The 17,295-nt window shown below is 45.3% G+C and overlaps 1 protein-coding gene across 1 annotated transcript in view; it reads right to left on the bottom strand.

The window, feature by feature from the left end:
• PEX5L (peroxisomal biogenesis factor 5 like) overlaps positions 1–17,295 on the bottom strand; it is a 1,467,323-nt gene that overhangs the window by 20,827 nt on the left and 1,429,201 nt on the right. The window contains exon 13 of the mRNA XM_069618674.1: positions 111–268. Coding sequence (XP_069474775.1) covers positions 111–268 — 158 coding nt within the window. The remainder of the gene's footprint in view (positions 1–110; positions 269–17,295) is intronic.

Here is a 17,295-nt window from a genome sequence, read left to right as displayed (position 1 = left end):
CTTTGACAAGCAATACATTCTAAGGAGTATCTAGATGTGAGTGCACTTTCCGCAAGTCACACATGATGCTTCTAGGTAGGGTTCATGCACTGGCATTGTAGCAGTCTCACCTGTAAGCTCCCAGGTTGACGCAGCTGATCCCCAGGTTGTATCTGGAGCGGATGAAACCGGGCTGTATCTCTAGAGCTCTGGTGTAGGCCTCCACAGCTTCTTCGCTCCGATCGCCATTGGCCAAGGTGGCACCAAGACGGTTCCAAAGCGAATAGTCCTAAGAATAAAATAAAATGGTTCTGTTATTTAACCAGAGAAACCCCCCTAACAACTAAATGCGACTGATCATGAAATGCTGGTGCAGGCACATTTCATAATTACAACCTTGAGTCCCCTAAATATTTTCTGTTCATCTTCCTAACCATACAATGCACACTACATCCATCGCGTGTACGTTCAGTGGCTAGCACCTACGGTACTTTCTTGGCAGTAGACATTGTAACATAGGGTAAGAAATGTCAACTTTTTTTACTTTTAATTTTTTTATTTGTTTTAGTTGATATACAACTTTTTCAAACAGTACTTAATCTAAATGTTTTTGTCTAAATAAAATAATAATAAAGAAATGGCAACTTAAAAACTTGACCTGAGCTGCTTATTGCAGTTATCTTCATACAGTCGTGGTAGTAAATTAAAAAATAATTGTATCAACCAATGTAGCAATTTATATCCATAAAAAAGATTTGGTTGTTGTTAATATGAGGGTGTTTTATTCCTTTTCCCAGCAGGATATCTTTCTGTATAGCCTGGGTGCAATGGTACATGGATGAAGAAAAGAATCATAACAAAACGCTGCTGTGGCCACTTGGAGCTGCAGTCATGGGTGCCACCAGATGTGCAGCACCCAGGACGACTCCAGTGTCTTTCGGATACATGTGGGGGTACCTATGGTTTGCTGATGGCTGCTGGAGTGCTATCAGCTCTACATGCATCGGGTGGAGAGGTTGGGTTTCTGGGCAGAAGCGTTGCTGGGGTTGGTGAGGGGGCTATAGCGCCGGGTCTTTTGGTTGTAGCCACTGAAAGACGCTCAGGAGCTCTAATCAAAAGGCTAGCTACCCCCGAGTCCTGACATTAGCGTAGCCCCCGATATTTTCCAGACCTAGCCACACCCCTGTTTCTGGGTGCTATTTCTTTGAATGGAAAATGGCTAGTCCCTTTAACAAGCATTGCGCTGCACTGTGCTTGCTATTGCGACTTTTCTCATCCTGCTCTGCTGCCACCTTTCAAGTATGCTGTCTCGTCTATATTCTGCCCACCATATTTACATCTTCACCAGGAGCAGTGCTTATCAAGTTACCGAGCAGTGGCTTGCTGAATGCTGCTGCGTTGCAACCGCCTGCCCCTTAACACCATTCCTCGCCTTTCAATGGGCCACAACACTGAATTTCAAATGCTTACTTGGGATGATGTGAATTATATTGCCTGCTTTAGTAGTTCTCTATATTGTGGACTTTGGATTTCTTTCTGGTGTGGGAAGCTGTCATGTTGGGTATTTGTGGGGTCCTAGTCTTAAGGTAGTTAGAGAGCAGTGTATGCCTACCTCAACGCACCCACACAAGCTCGCTCTCTCTCTCTCTCTCTCTCTCTCTCTCTAAATCTCTCTCTCTCTCTCTCTCTCTCTCTCTCTCTCTCATTTTGTCAAATCTTTTTTACATTTCTGGCCGAAGTTTATGGGGTTTTGGGTTACCCGGAAAGCTCTATAACTTTAGAGAATGCATATAAATGGCATCTGGAGGTGGTCAGCCCATTACACTCTAGAGGATGGCCCGGTGGGTAATGATGGGCTTTTCTGTAGACCCTAGTCATTGTGTGCAGTATTGTATTATGCTGTTGTATTGATTGTGGGAGGTCATAACAGAAGTTACTATATTTCAACCTATTAGATGTTAAGGTCTTTAAGGAAGAAATTGTCCAGATTCAACCAGTTTTTCACTTATGTGTTCAGTATATTCTTCCACAAACATGTTGTGCCTTGTTAGAGAGTGATAGAATATATTTAGTATTGTCAAGTTAGTGACAGAGTTCTTTATCTGTACTACCAGACATTCAAAGGTGAATAAATACATCAAAAGTACACAGATGCTACATTTATCCATACATGGCTTATATCTTTCCAGTCATGCCCAGTTGCCCTTGAAGTGAGGCTGAGTGCTGATGGTTTCAGAGGTAGGAGGAGGCCACTAGATAGCACACTGTGAAAGGATTCCTGATTTAAGGCCACAATTAAGCCTGCACCAAAGGAGGATTCTGACAATAATAACTTTGTTTCTGCAGCACTCCAAATGATCTGGGGTGCCCATAAGGCAGTAATCAGAGGGTGTGCACAGTCCAAGCAATTTCGAATGATAGGGTTAAACTATAAAACTTCAGAAATATTACTCAAAAAGAGAAGATCTAACAGTGACACATTCAGTTGCTACCTTTGCGGGAATGAGGATAAGGACCCACATACACACTAATTGTGGAATGTAAGGGGAAGAAGGTGACGTTCAAAAGAATATTTAGTTTATTAGCACCTCCAAAATGGATAAACACCCCCTGACAAACTGTTTGAGCATAGGGTGATGCAGTCCTGGCATGGATCACAAGTACTGAAAAAACAGGGAAGACTTAATCTTGGTGTAGAGAGGCTTGGAACAAGATAGGTCTACCCATGCTCTTGCAGGCACATAGAGACAGTCTATAAGCCCCTATCATGGAAGAGAAAGTGAAGACGATTAGACATACATAGGTCTGGAAAGGCAGCACGCCCAGATGGGGTGCTTTCTGAGTATTCCTCAGCTGTGCACCTGTTCCATATCATTAGAAAAGGACAATGATGCATCACCTATCTAGGGACAGGTTGTATTCTTTCTAATTCTGGAACCAGGTAGGTGTTGCCCACAGTATGGTAATTGTGGATCAATAGCTCATATTATTTTAGGCACTAAGATACTAGAGTCTTGGGGAAAAAATAAACTCAGTTACTTGAACTATTAGTTCACACAGATGCGGTGGGGTTTGTACAAGACAGATCTATTAGACATTACATATTTACTTATGGGCTTGTTGGACTTGTTTGTTTGTTTATAGTTTTTATTTGGCGCACCAAATCCAAAGGTAACTGGACGCAAGCCTTACAAGCAGACTTTAGGCTTGATAATACAGGAAATACAGTCATAGAAATTACCTGTTACAGGAGAACAGTTAAAGATATATACAGTAAATTACATTAATACCCCCCTGGCGAGAGACAATCAGAATGAAACAAGCATTCTGATTGGCTCTCGCCAGGTCCATACCCGGCCGGGAATCCCTCTGTCGGGATTCCACAGCCTTTTTCCCCGGCGAGGGGTGTGGCAACCCCTCAGCCTATGGGGAGGTTCAAAGCGGGGCATCCCCGCGGCTGAGAGGCTGCCTTCACCCCCCGCCGGGGATTCGGGTAAGTATTTTTTTTTCTCCCTTCCCTCTCCTCCCTCCCACCCGCCACCCCCAACTTACCCTCTTGTTTCTGCGTTTTTGGGAGCGGACGCGCTAGGAACACACGTCCCAGTGCGTCCGCTCCCGATGACCGCCATGGAAAGGGAAAACGGACTCCGTTTTCCCTTTCCATGGCGGCAGCCATTTTCTTGGCCGTTTCTTTTTTTCTGTCCCGAAACGCAGCAGCGTTTTGGGACAGAAAAAAATTGCTTTTAGTACCCCGGTCACGCAAATATTGCGGGCCGGGATACTAATAGCAATATGACCCTCGCGGCGGGGGCATTACCGACTCTGGTAATTCCCCGGGGCCTTCGTTAAGGCCCTTGCTTCGCTCGGGCCTATAACTATGGGCCCCGGGGCATTACCTGAGTCGGTAATGCCCCCGCCGCTCGGGTCATATTGCTTAAATATATACAGTTAGATTACTGAGGGCAGTATAGGTGATTTTTCAGTTGCCGATTTATGTGGTGTCAGATGCTAGCTTGGTCTGTTATTTGACACTAAGTATGTCTCGTCTGAAACTGGGGTAGGTTTGATCAGCCCGGAGTGAGTAGGGGAGTGAGTTCCATGTTTGGGCTGCCATACTGGGAAGCTTCTGCTGCCAGATTTGGCTAGGTTGAAACAAGGCACACTAAGGTAGCAGGAGTTGGAAGACCTACTCAGGCGGTTAGTAGTTTTCTTGGCTATCCGGTTGGTAAAGTACCGGCATTGTTGAGTCATTTGTGGGTCAGGGAAGACGTTTTTAGCATAATTCTGTCTTTAATTGACAGCCAATGGTTTTGTCTTCTGGTCGCAGATATGTGAACTCTGTTTGGGATATTTAGTGCCGTTCTTAGTTCGTTATTTTGTAGCGTTTGGATTTTGTTTAAAATGTACTTTTTAGTCCCCATGTAGAGAGCATTACAATAGTCCAATCTTGATAGTATAAGGTCATTTGCGAGGGTAATGCAGCTAGTTGGGGATAGGTAAGGTCTGCAGGCCCTGATTAGTTTGCATGTGTATCCTGATGTGGATGCTAAGGAGTTGACTTGTTTGCTCATGGTTAGGGTGGAGTCAAGGTAGAATCCCATCGTTTTTACTTCCTTTACAACCTTGATGGAGTTGCCATCAATGTTGAAAGAGGAATAATAGTTATCGAGTTTTTCAAGGTTGGCCGGGGAACCTAGTATTAGAAGTTCCGTCTTGTCGTCATTCAGGCAGAGGCCGTGTGTGGCCATCCATGCCTGAATGAGGAGATAGATTTTGTTCACACGAGCCATGTCAGTGATGAAATTGCCGAAAGGGGTATGAGGATCTGGGTGTCATCTGCATAGTTAGTGTAGGTGACACCCAGATTGTCCAATTTTTCAAACAGTGGCTTTGTGAAGATATTGTACATGGTGGGTGAGACGCATGAACCTTGTGGAACACCACAAGTTATCGAAATAGGATCTGCTGAGTCTAGGGAGGAGAATACTTGCATTGTTGGTTGGTTGGGAATGACTGAACCCATGCTACTGCGTCCTTACAAAAGTGTGCCGCTGAGGCAAGGTGTTTGCCTAGGACTTTGTGGTCCACCAAGTCAAAAGCAGCTGACAAGTCAAGGAGGAGCAACATAGCGGTTTTTCCTTTGTCTGTGAGTGCCTCAATTTGTGTTTTTAAGTCACTCAGTGCAGTTTCGGTGCCATGTTGTGGCCTGAAACCTGATTGACGGGTGCCGAGGAGGTGATTGTAATGTTGTATCTGAATGTATGCTACTCTGTCAAGTATCTTTAAAAGGAAGGGAACCGTTGGGATGGGTGTGTAGTTAGTTGGAATGGCTGGATCAAAGGTTTGTTTTTTCAGCAGGGGTAGCACCCAGGATACTTTCAAGTTACTTGGGACAATATTAGTTGAAAAGGATGCATTGATGAGTTTGGTGATAAGTATCTCGCTGCATCTTTGATTAATTGGGCTGGGCAGTTGTCGCCCTGGCATCTAGATGGCTTCAGGGAGGAGATCATTTTTTCTACTTCAAGGATGGAGACTTTGGAGAATTTAAATTGATATGGTTTATTGGTTGGTGTTTTGGTATTTTGAGAGTGAGCATCATGTTTGGTGAGGGAGTATTTCTTGTTCGCAAACTTTCCTTGAAGGAGTGCGATTTTGTTGGCTAAAGCGTTCTGAATGTTGGTGCATCAGGCTTTGTCTTTAGTTATATTATCGGCTGGGGGGATAGGTGCCTCCATTTCTCGTAGTATGGTAAAGAGCTCTTTTTTATTAGAGCTGGCTTTCGCAATCCTGTTGTTGTAAAGGTTTTTCTTAGTATTAATTATTTCTTTTTTGTAATGGTCAGCGAATTTAGTCAGGTTGGTTTTATTTTCTGCTGATGGTATGTGTCGCCATAAGGCTTCCAATTCTTTTTTTTTTTGCCTAAATTCTTTTAAATGTGGGGTGAACCACGCATTTAGGTGTGCTTGTGGTTTGCTTTTATGCAATTTAAGAGGTGCGATAGAGTCCAATGCTGTGGACATAGTTGTATTGTAAGTGTCAACTAGTATGTTAGGGCCTGTGGATGAAGATAGATGGCTTAGTGAAGGCAGGATAAGTGGTAAGAGTCTGTCCATTGTGATATATTTTTTGGTCCGGGTAGGTTGAGGAGGAGCTATAGTCATATTTGTGTCTGTTTATCTATTGACATAGTGAAGTTAATCAGGTGGTGGTCAGTCCATGGCAGTGGAGAGATGGAGTTGATAGATAGGATGCAATTTAGGTCGGCCACCCAGTCAAGGGTTCTGCCTTTTGAGTGTGTTGGTAGGTTTACTTTTTGGGCAAGTCCCTGTTCTAAGAGCATATTAATGATAGCTTTGTCGTCATTAGCCAAGGTTGAAGTCCCCCAGGATATGTACCTGAGAGGTTGTCATTGTATTATTGGAGAGGAACTTGAAATGTCATCCTCGAAGGATCCAATAGGTCCTGGAGGCCTATACACTAGGTAGATTGTTAGTGTCTTAGAGCTAGATATCAGTATTTTTTATGTAAGCATTTTGCCGGACATATTTGGAGGTGATGGCATAAGTCTGATTGCTAGCTGTGTTTTAGCTATGATGGCAATACCTCCTTCTCTAGCGTTAGTTCTATCTGCTCTGAGGATTTGGTAATTTTCAGGGATCGCTAAGGCACGGGCAGGACCTGCTGCATCATGTAACCAAGTCTCAGTGACTGCTAGGAGGTCGAGATTATTTAAGCTGATCAGGTCGGCTATGTCTGTGGTGTGTGCTACCAGAGATCTAGCATTTATTAAGGCCATATTGAGGTTGGCAGAGTGGATAGTGGTATGAGGGTGATGGATTTGCAAGGGCTAGTTTTCGTTTTGGCTGGTTTCTGCAAGGTAGCTGAGGCTGTTTTATCAGGATAGTGCGGTAGTTTAGATTTGGAGCGGTTATTATTTGGATAGTAGTCCTGTTTAGATAGGACATTTGCTGGAGGTTCATGGAGGCGAGGTAACCTAGCTTGAAGTTTGTTGTTCCTTTCTGTGACTGGACAAGGTGTAAATCTGATACTGGTCATGGTTGTTGGAGAGTGGCTTACTGCGAGGCAGTTAGTAAAAGTAATCTGGTGGATCGTTATTATAATGGTAACTGTTAAGGAGGTTTGGGCAAGGTTTTTAATATTCTTATTTGCAGTAAGGTACAAGCGACTGTAGACCAATTTGGTCGCAGTAGTGTGCTATGTTGGGAGAGGGAGGAGGTAGGAGCAATACAGGGTGGGCTAGTCCCGCATAGGACAGTTCACAGTAGTCTACCCAGAGTAGGCTAGTCACAATAGGCGAAGTAGGCTAGTTCACAGTAGGCAGCTCAGGGTAGGCTAGTCATACAAGGCAAAGTGGGCTAGTCCTGCATAGTGCAATTCACAGTAGTCTACTCAGGGTAGGCTAGTCATAATAGGCACAGTGGGCTAGTTCACAGTAGGCAGCTCAGAGTAGACTAGTCACAATAGGCACAGTGGGCTAGTTCACAGTAGTCTACTCAGGGTAGGCTAGTCACAATAGGCACAGTGGGCTAGTTCACAGTAGTCTACTCAGAGTAGGCTAGTCACAATAGGCGAAGTAGGCAGCTCAGGGTAGGCTTGTCACAATAGGCAAATTGGGCTAGTCCCGGATAGTGCAATTCATAGTAGGCTGGAGAGATATGTAACTCATAATAGGCATAATAGGTTAGTTTAGCCTGGTGCAGCAAGTAGGTTTTGCAGATATAGTACATGAAGTACACGAGAATCAGTTTAGCAAAGGATAGCAAATATAACATGAGAGTGCATGCAATTAACTCTCAGGTATCTTTAATAGCCAGTAATAGTGGCACAAGTTAACAATTCTGCATTGCAATACGATAGTATAAGGTGTTAGGCAGTGGGGGCAGAGCAATGGAGTACATAAGGCATGAGACTGCTAGTGGTAAACGCTAAGCTGTAGGTGAATCAGGTAGCGCGGAAAATTCATTTCATGGAACAATGATGAGTCTTGGGAGCGTCTTACCAGGTTACATGGCAACATGAGAGTAGAATGGGCTGCAGGGTTGGACACACATAGTGAAAGAGAGTGGAATAGGACCAACAAGGCTGAAAGTATTACACATTTAGAAGTGGTTAGTTTACCTCTTTTACTATCCTCTGTTTGTAAGCGGCACAGCACCGTTACGTAGTGGAGGTATTGGACTTAGGTAGGGTTAGTTAGACATTCGTTCTATCCTTCTCCGTCCTCCTGCCACAGCCTTGTAGTACACACAACTCCACCCCCACCTTGGGTGGGTGCACACCTTTCCTTGTCCACATAGGCCTTTGGATCTTCCCGAGCTATAACTAATTAATTGACAGTTGGCTATTGCCTTATTTTGTATTCAAATTTGACACAGATCAGTCGAACAAATGTCATACCGTAGACTGATGCAGGCGGAGTGCAGTCGAGCTGTGTGACTGGCCTTAGTGAGTAGGCCTTGGTGTGGATCGGTCATAGAACTTTGAGGTGCGGAGTAGAGTCGGGTGAAAGTTCTTATTCTGGTTCGTAGGAGGGAGTGGAGCGGAGCAGCGTTGCTGGCCCTGGGGCCACCGTGCAGCCACGACAGGCCCAGACAGGGATTATCCTTCGGTGTAGGTCCTTGGGTGGGAGGTCCGGCTTACGCCTTTCCGGAGGTGGGAGCCGGGTAATGTGAGATGATTCCTCCAATTGGCAATTGGCAATCGGATTCCTCCACTTGGCACTTACATGTGCAATATCATTTGCAGGTATCAGAGTGGATGCTCAAAAGGGCTTTGATAGGTGGCCTTTTTTATGGGAGATCTTTCTTGGGTTTGGCCGGTGAAGCTGAATGGTAGGAGAAATACATGTTCTCTATAGTGACATCTCAGTGCCAGCGATGGCAAATGGGACAAGCTCACTACTGATACAGGAACCAAGCCGGGATGCCTCAACTTTTAACTTTATATTGTATATTGAGCCGTTGGCCAAGAAGCAGCAAGGATGCCAGCTACCTGGGATAAGAGAGGAAAGCAGCACCTGATGCAAATGACTTAGTTGTAAACTCGCTAAAGGGTTCAATGGCCGGAATAGCAAAGGAGATTGGTTCAGCCTCTAGGTATAAGAACAACATAGAAAATTCAGGACCGGTGACATAGAACGTAGGGGAGGAAAGAATTCATGGATGAGGGAATTTATAGATACAAATAGTAAAGGGAACACAGGACATTTTCTGCATTAACTTTGACACTTGCTTTGCAAGAGTTAATCAGTGGCTCGTCTAGATTAAAATGTGTAATGGTATTATTGTCAATGCTGTCAAAAATGATTCTGCTCACCAAGGTAAACTGTTTAGTGGAGAATTTACCATTTCAATTGACAAAAAAAGAGATATGACAGTTTCAGACTATCAGTAACTATCAGCAACTCGTTCCCTTGTCTTCAATAGCACCGAGACTCTCTTGGAAATAACTCAGATGTTTAGCCAGAAAATGTGGTTCAGCACTCCTGGATCTGCATGTCTATTATAACACAGTCAAGGTAAAGCAAATACAGTCAGTAATGGTGCTAGGTGGAGAAGAGGAGAAACAATGGCTTACGGAGGCAGTGACTAAGCCATTTACTTCTGCAAGGTACGGTCACATGTTTACAAAGGCCAAACAATTTGAAGAACATCAATAGGTGGCTGGCTATAGGAAACAATTTGAGATCTGTTCTTAAATTCCCTATTTCTGATCCAGACTGGCCAGAGGCACCAGATATCATGGACTCCAATTGAAGCAACCACTACATATTAACTTTCTATACTATTGTCTTGTATTTTTGTCACCTTTAGGCCAACTCTGACCTGTGTTTGCATTGATGTTTTTGATCATCATTGATTACGATTCAATTGTCATTTAACTGATTTGTATGTTCATTTATTTGTGTATGTCTACGTGTTAACTTGTTTTATTAATATCTTAATGATTTCAGACATGGCACTGGTGGCTGCCAGCCCCTGCACTCCCCCGCCCCTCTTTACTTGTGGACACTACAATGTAAGGCGAGCAAGGTAACACTTGGAAATCTGGAGAATGGAGATTGGTGACATTGGGTCCTGTGACGAACTTGCAAAAGTGCAAATGGATTTCTGAGCAGATTCAAGTACATCCAGCTGAAAGGTTTATGGACTATAATCTCACCAAAATTCTTAAAGAAAATATACATGGATGCGTGTAAATAAAAGGGAAGTAGGCTTTAATGGCCAAATGTTGACGTGGTACACTTGATGCTAAAATTATTATTGGAAAGGATGTATGCCCTGTGGTCGGTATGGAGAAAAGATGCTTCCTGTGACAACACACACTGGAATACATGGGGGCACTGTATTTTCTTCTCAATACTGTGCTAAGGGGAAGTTGTTACTCCCTACATATTGTACCACTCTATAGTTAAGGTGAGAAAGTTGAGTTCAACAGCCACCAGCCTCTAAGGGAGCTGTGGTGAAGTTGAGAAGGGTAATGTCTTTATATGCTTCTCTGCTCTGCTAATTTAGAGACTGCCTGGGCTTGTGCGAGTATGGCAAGTTCTGAGGAAGTGAAAGCAAGCCAATCATTGGCCACTTTTGGTGTTCCTGGAAGACAGAAGCCGTTCTCCGGCAACACACCTAAGCTCTCATTGTACAGTTCCCTGGCGCTGATCTACAGGAATTGCACATTTTGAAAACTCCACCAGGAGAGGAGTAATGACATAGTAATATTGATGTAGTGGGCTATATAGTCCCACATTTTAGTGTTACTTTTGCCCAAAAAAGTAACACATAATTCACAAAGAGCTTTTGAATTTGCACATTATAGATGCCCATTCAGATCACCACACCCGTAGTGCAACAGTTCAAATAAGGGGGTATTTCTGTCCATTTTAAAGTGCATCCTGAATTAACAATGATGAGCTTAAAAATGTGTGGTGAAACAACACATTCCCTTACGCCTTTTTGGAACAAGCACAGGCAGATGAGGAATGCATGCCAGGTTTCTGGCCTTTCAAATTCAACTAAAGTCTCAAAATTACCTTATCAAACTCAAGGTAATACAGTTCCATGCAATCTTGAGGGTTCCCTTTCCCAACTCCAAGCTCCAAGCCAGCATAGTTTAAAACACAGTGTTCCTGAGGCTCCGTACTCAAGACAGAATTTGCAGTTCATCAACCCTCAGGATTCCCTTCCCCAACTCTGAGGCAACATAGTTTAAAACACAAATTTCTTGAGGCTCCGTATTCAAGACAGAATTTGTAGTTCATCAACCCTGAGTGTTCCCTTCCCCAACTCCAAGGCAACACAGTTTAAAACACAATGTTCTTGAGGCTCCGTACTCAAGACAGAATTTGTAGCTCATCAACTCTCAGGTTTCCCTTCCCCAAGATTAGCCACTTGTCTCACAGGTTAAGTCTTTCAAAAGTTCAACAACAATCTAGGTCTACTTGACCCTCCTTCTGGTTTATTGTCAAAGGTCATTTACAGTGCATTTCTTTTGTATATTTCGCAAAGTCTTTGGGATCCAATAGTACAGTGTTCACTGGTCTGGGTGCAGTTATCAGGCCACATGGTCCACCCATCACATGTTGCGCAACCAGGATCCCCAGGCTCTTCAGCCCACAAAGCTCTTCCTATGCCTGTTCCAATGTGCAGATTTACCTTCACTTAACTTCGCTTTTGTTGGCCTCTTGCCTTCACGTGTTTCTGGCTCTTCCTGGTTAGCCTCTTGGCTCTGCCAATACGTGTCAGCCACCTCTTGCCAGTCTTTGGCCTTGCTGTACTGCATTTATTCTTAAAGTTCACTTTGTAGTGTCTGTGCCTATGTTCCGCCTTTCTAGGGCACTCTTTCACACTTGCACTCTTTCTTACATGTAACTATAGTATGGACATTTTCTCTTTGGCTGTATCTTGCTTTTCCCATAGGAATTGCCCTTCATTCCACATTATCATAAGCTTAATTACAAGGTTTCATTCAGTTAAGCATTCACAGAGCATTTGTTATGCTAGATTTCAAGTTTTCCTTCGATTTGGTATTCAGTATGCACTTGGTATATTTATAATTCCAAATTTCCATTTGATTTAGAATTTAAGATATATTCATTATGTTCAATTTTAGGTTTCCGTTCAGTTCGGCACTTATTATGCATTCACTCAGTTCAAAGTAAGCCTTTCACTCAGTTTGGTAACTGCTCTCTCACTCGCAGCCCGCTAAGAATGCCCCAGTCAGCCAGTGCCTTTCCTTGACACTCACTGGTTTCTGGTGTTGCTCGTCAGTGGCTCCTGCTGCTTCTATCTTCTCGTCAGTCAGCGAGCCAGGTTCTGCAAGTCCCTCTCGCATATCGGGGCTTGCTGTGCACACGCTAATGGCCCTGCCGCCTATGAACAGACGCTGATGGCGTCCTGCTTCCCTTATGGCACTGTAGCTCCGGCTGCTGCTTCCTCGTTACGGAGGCCCCCTCTCTGAGCTGCTGGCTGGCATACTGGCTCCTCCACAAGTCCCACCACAGCTGCCTCCGCAAAAACATGCCCCCTGCTGGTCTTCTCCCCACAGGCCTCCCTGTTTCTCCTCCCTGCAGTGTTCTCTGACTTTTCCTATATACACCTGCACCCTCCTAACAAGTTGCAGGTGCGAATCCTTAATTAGGTTTGCCAGACTACAATAAAAGGGACATGCCTGACTCTCCCCACACTCTGCAGGCATCTTCCTCGTGTCAGTACCAGAAACATAAAATGGAACAGTCACAAGGGGAAGCAAGTGAGGCTAATTTTGGTACATTTCATGCATTTTCTTTAAAGTGGAAAAGCAGAGCTGGGGGCCACTGCTCTCCCATTTTCATTTATATCCTTCAAACAAAGATAGAAATCCTCCTTTTTCTCACTTTTTTTTTACAGCATTTCACAAAGAAAGGCACCTAAAGGGCTTCTCACTGTGAAATGCGTTCCCAGCATCCACATGGATTCATATATTAATGTTTAAAGCATGCCCCTGCCATCTTCTGTGCTGTACTCCAGCTCCCAGGAAATGCACAGGTCACCTGTGAGAATTAGGTGACCTCTGCATTTCTCAAACTAGTGCAAATAAAGCAAGCACATCCTCTGCACATTTGTATTTGTGCTTTGTGTTTGTGAATCTGGCCGATTGGCCTGGGAAGCAGCATCTGAAACATGGAAAGCTCGCCTGGCAGTTCAATCGTGGCTAGAGGGACCAACATGTATTAACTTCAGCTTGCATGATGTTTTAACATTTCTCATGCGTACCAATGCCTTATGTGTTTTGTAGTCATTTCTGTTCTCTAAATAGACTTCTTTCCTTCTCAGAAAGGCAACAGTTTCCAAACCGAGTTTGAATTGAGGCTTTTGTCAGCACCTCGTCACACTTTAGCACCACTAGTTTAGTTTGGTTTATTTGTAGAGCGCGCCAAGCCCTCAGGCATCTGGGCACTAGTACTGATATACAAATAGAGGCACACATTTGCATGTATGGAGCCTTGTTGGATCCGCTTGGGCCGAACCATGGCAGATACATGGGTTCTATGTGTTTGCATCAATGCTAAAACCTTGCTATGTCTTGCCACTAGTGTAAGGCCATTGCTTCTCTACTTTGTTTTACTGGTGAGGTTTTGGCTCATACGTGGTGTGTTAGCACCACCTGTGACGCGAAACTATTGGCATGAGTATGGGTGGTGGGGAGATGGCTTTTGTGCCTGTTGCGTCTCTTTGTGCATGTGTCTAGATATGCCAGTCTCCTGTCCCCGTCTGGTCTCTTGAATTAGAAGCTTCCCCTCCCCAAGTCCTTCTCCGTCATTTGTTTTACATTTGATCTCGTGCTGTATGTGTTTGGACTCTGAAAACACAGCATGAAGGGGAGGTCTCTGTAGTAATCTGCTTTCAGTGTGACATCATCTCTTGGAATGTTGAGGTGGAATGTTGGTGTGCAGGGTTCTGAGAGTGACGGTTGGAGTTAGAGGAGAAGAGTGAGCTGAGAAGATGGGTGTGGGGGTGAGCCCGGTGTTTTCCTGTGTCAACTTGTGTCCCCTACCATCCCTGTATCTTGAGGAAGTGTACTGGACATGGACAATAAAGGAACCTGTAACTTACCTGAAGTACTGGAGGTCCACTTTGTTACACTGGCGACGAGGATGGGATGGTAGGTGGACTGCCTTCACGTTGGCGCTGCTGGGGGGGGGTGCAGCACTTCGGGAACACCGCCCCCGTGAGTCCCCCCACACCCAGGCGGGCCCTTATCGCGTTTGGCCCAAGAGTATCCTGTTTGCTGCCCTCAGTGAGGCCCGTGCCAAATACGCCTCATTTTGTGGGAGGTGCAGTTGTGACTTTTGTTGCCATTTTGGTTGCGGATGGCTGTGTGTCCTGGAGGCCGCGGATTCGGTAGCCCATGGATTTTAAGTGCTCCCTTGTCCAAGAAGAGGGGGCAGTTACGGAGCTATGCCAAGTATCAGGCGCTGGGCTCTGGAGGAGTTTTGGGGCCGTTGATGTGCATGTTTCTATTTGCGCAGCCGTGTAGGGCACACGGTGTTCCTGCGGTTCCCGGCTTTCCTGCAATGGGACTATATAATGGTGCTTCCCTTGATGTTTGGCCAGGACATGTTCCCGCAGTTCGTTTCTTGCGGTGCCGGCTCCTTGCTGCGGCGTCGGAGGGCGGAGCTGCAACAGTTCAAGATCCCGCTCTCCATCCTGCGTGTAGTCAGCTGGTCCGTGGTCGCAGTCGGGATGAAGGAGGAGGCGGTCCCGTCTCAATCGAGGGATCGGGCCAGTGCCTGCGCTCCATGCAGGCTGCGCCTGATGTCGGTGGGCAGCAATCCCCGGGGTGCTGCCTGGTCAGTGCTCCCTGTAGAGTGGTGACGTCACAGTAGGGGCGCTGCTCCTACAGCAGTCACGTGATCCTTGGTTGTTGTGCCTGCGCGATCAAACAGTAATGGTGACGTTTCAGCTGGCAGAGGCTTGCCCAGTTCGTCACGTGTGCGGCGGACGTTGGTTTCCTGCGTTACAAGCCTCGTTTCCAGCGGGCCCTAAGGAAGCAGGAACCCGCCAGGGAGTGGGCGTGTTAGGAACACCACATATGTATGTGGATTTCTGGAGAGTATGTGAGGACTAACAGGGATGTCTATGAACTGCCTTATGTTGCGCATATGAGTGCCGAATGGACGTGGATACAGCTGCATACTTGTAAGAAAAAAAAAAGAAAAAAAAAAACAACAAGTCTGTGCCGGGAGGTACTTCCGGAGAGGAGAGCATGTATCCTGACAGCTGTTATGCCGGCCCCTTTTGGTGGTGACATCCAGGAGTTCCATATTGTCTGACATTTTATCTTGGTCAGGTTAGTGTTTTGGGCCGTGTGCATGAGTATGGGTGCATGTTATGTGTAGTGGCCCATGTAACCTGCAGGGTATCAAGCGCCTTAGTTTAATCCTGTGGGGTGCCCTTAGTTAGTATGTTATTGAGGCCGTTGTTTGTTTCCTGTGGTGTCACTGTGTTGTGGCCCTGTGGGAAATCTGTACCCTAGCATAGAGGGCTCGGGGTGGTCCCTTTTTGAAATTGAAGGGTTGGTGTGGGAGGTTTGTAATTACCTCCAGTACTTCAGGTAAGTTACAGTCTCCTGCACAGAGGCGGAGAACAAGGGAAACCCCTCTTTGGAAGCTATTGGAGCAATCCCCAGTCCTCTATGTTTTAACCACCTTTGGAAGCACTCATCCTGGCCTCCTGAGAGCTTGCCCGGCATGATGTAGCCGCCCACCCCTCACCAGCAGACAAACAAGGAATGTGCACAGGCCCAGACACCAAAGTATTCTTCCTTGAGAAATATGCCTGCTTATTTACGCTTCTGTCTATGAGTGTGCTATAAGTATTCCTGCCTAATTCGTTGTTAATACTGATTTGCGTGTTTGTAACAAGTTGTTTGTACAGGTTTCTGGTCATTTGCTGAGTTTCTGAGTATGAGTCTGTTCTACTTTATTGTATGTGTCTCTGTTTGTGACCGCGCTGTGTTGGAATTTCTCTGCATGTCGCTGATAGTGTGAGCATGCCCGGAGCGTGATAAGATAATGGGGAGAGTCAGACAAATAAACAACAATGCTTGGCATGGTTCTGAGGAGTGGGTCAGCAAGGAAGGCCATTGCAGGGATAGAGCTGAGCCACCAGGCAATGTTGAAAGATAGGTGCCGCACGGATGGAGACTGTGAACGACCTTGGCCCAACGTCACCAGACAGTAACTAACAACAGTGTTCTGTCTCCTGTTGCCTGCGTTCACTCTGATTTATACTCAATGAACTCTTTTTGGTATGTGCATCCAATGTTATGGCTGCCAATGATCAGTCTGGTCTCTCCAAAGGATATAATATGTATTAACTCAATGAAATGCCAACAACAGCCTGCACGTGTTTCGAGTAGTCGAGGTCCTCTTCAGGGCGATATAGATATCAGACAATCCCTTGAACGGGTATGTATTTCCTCAGTGCGCATGCGTAACGCTGATCAAGACTATTGAGGCAGCGGGTCTTAACAAACCCATTATAGAGGATCACACAAGGTCATGAAGGTTGTCAGCCTTCACCCCCTTATGAGAGGTGGGAAGTTCTCAGAGGAGGTCTTGTGAGATCCTCAGGAATGTCACGAGGCCATCTCAACACAGCTCTATTGTAATCATGGGTCTATCACTCATACCCCCTCGATTCCTGTCCTTACCTTCATTCTCCTACTTTCTCCGATTCTTAATGTTTTTTATAGCTTCTATTTTGTTGTTTCTATCCCCCTATTCTTGTCAGACCCCACGAATAGAACCATGCTGCTTGGTCATTTTATTCTTGTTGGTGACGTAGGCCAAGAACCCTATAATGAACCTTCCATAGATCCCATTTACCTGCACCTATGACACTGTACCCGAGTGTGACCATACTTCGACCCTGACCATAACCACAATCGTGACCACAACCGCAGATTTATATGCCAGCTCGTCCAATGGTTTTGTTCCCATCAGCATACTTTCTGTGTCCTCTTCTGCAGCTCCACCTCTTTCCTCTTTACATAGGGAACCTCCCGGAAATGGTGGGTCCTCCTTTTAGTCATTCCATTCAATAATGATGGGATCTGATATCCAACATTGTAAGCTCCAAATCCAAGATGGCTGTTTTCCAACTTCCAGGTCACTTCTCACTGTAGCAGAAGCCCTGAGCAACACCTTGGTGCATTTAAATGCGTTGTTTCTTATCTAACATTGTACGCAGAAGCCCCTTTGCATTTGTGTCCCTCATTTCTTACCTTTACTGGTTTAACAGAGGGTCAGGT

This window comes from Ambystoma mexicanum, chromosome 10 (assembly GCF_040938575.1).
Source record: "Ambystoma mexicanum isolate Mex_15411 chromosome 10, UKY_AmexF1_1, whole genome shotgun sequence".
Taxonomy (NCBI): Eukaryota; Metazoa; Chordata; class Amphibia; order Caudata; family Ambystomatidae; genus Ambystoma; species Ambystoma mexicanum.
This window is presented reverse-complemented; position numbering and strand designations above follow the sequence as displayed.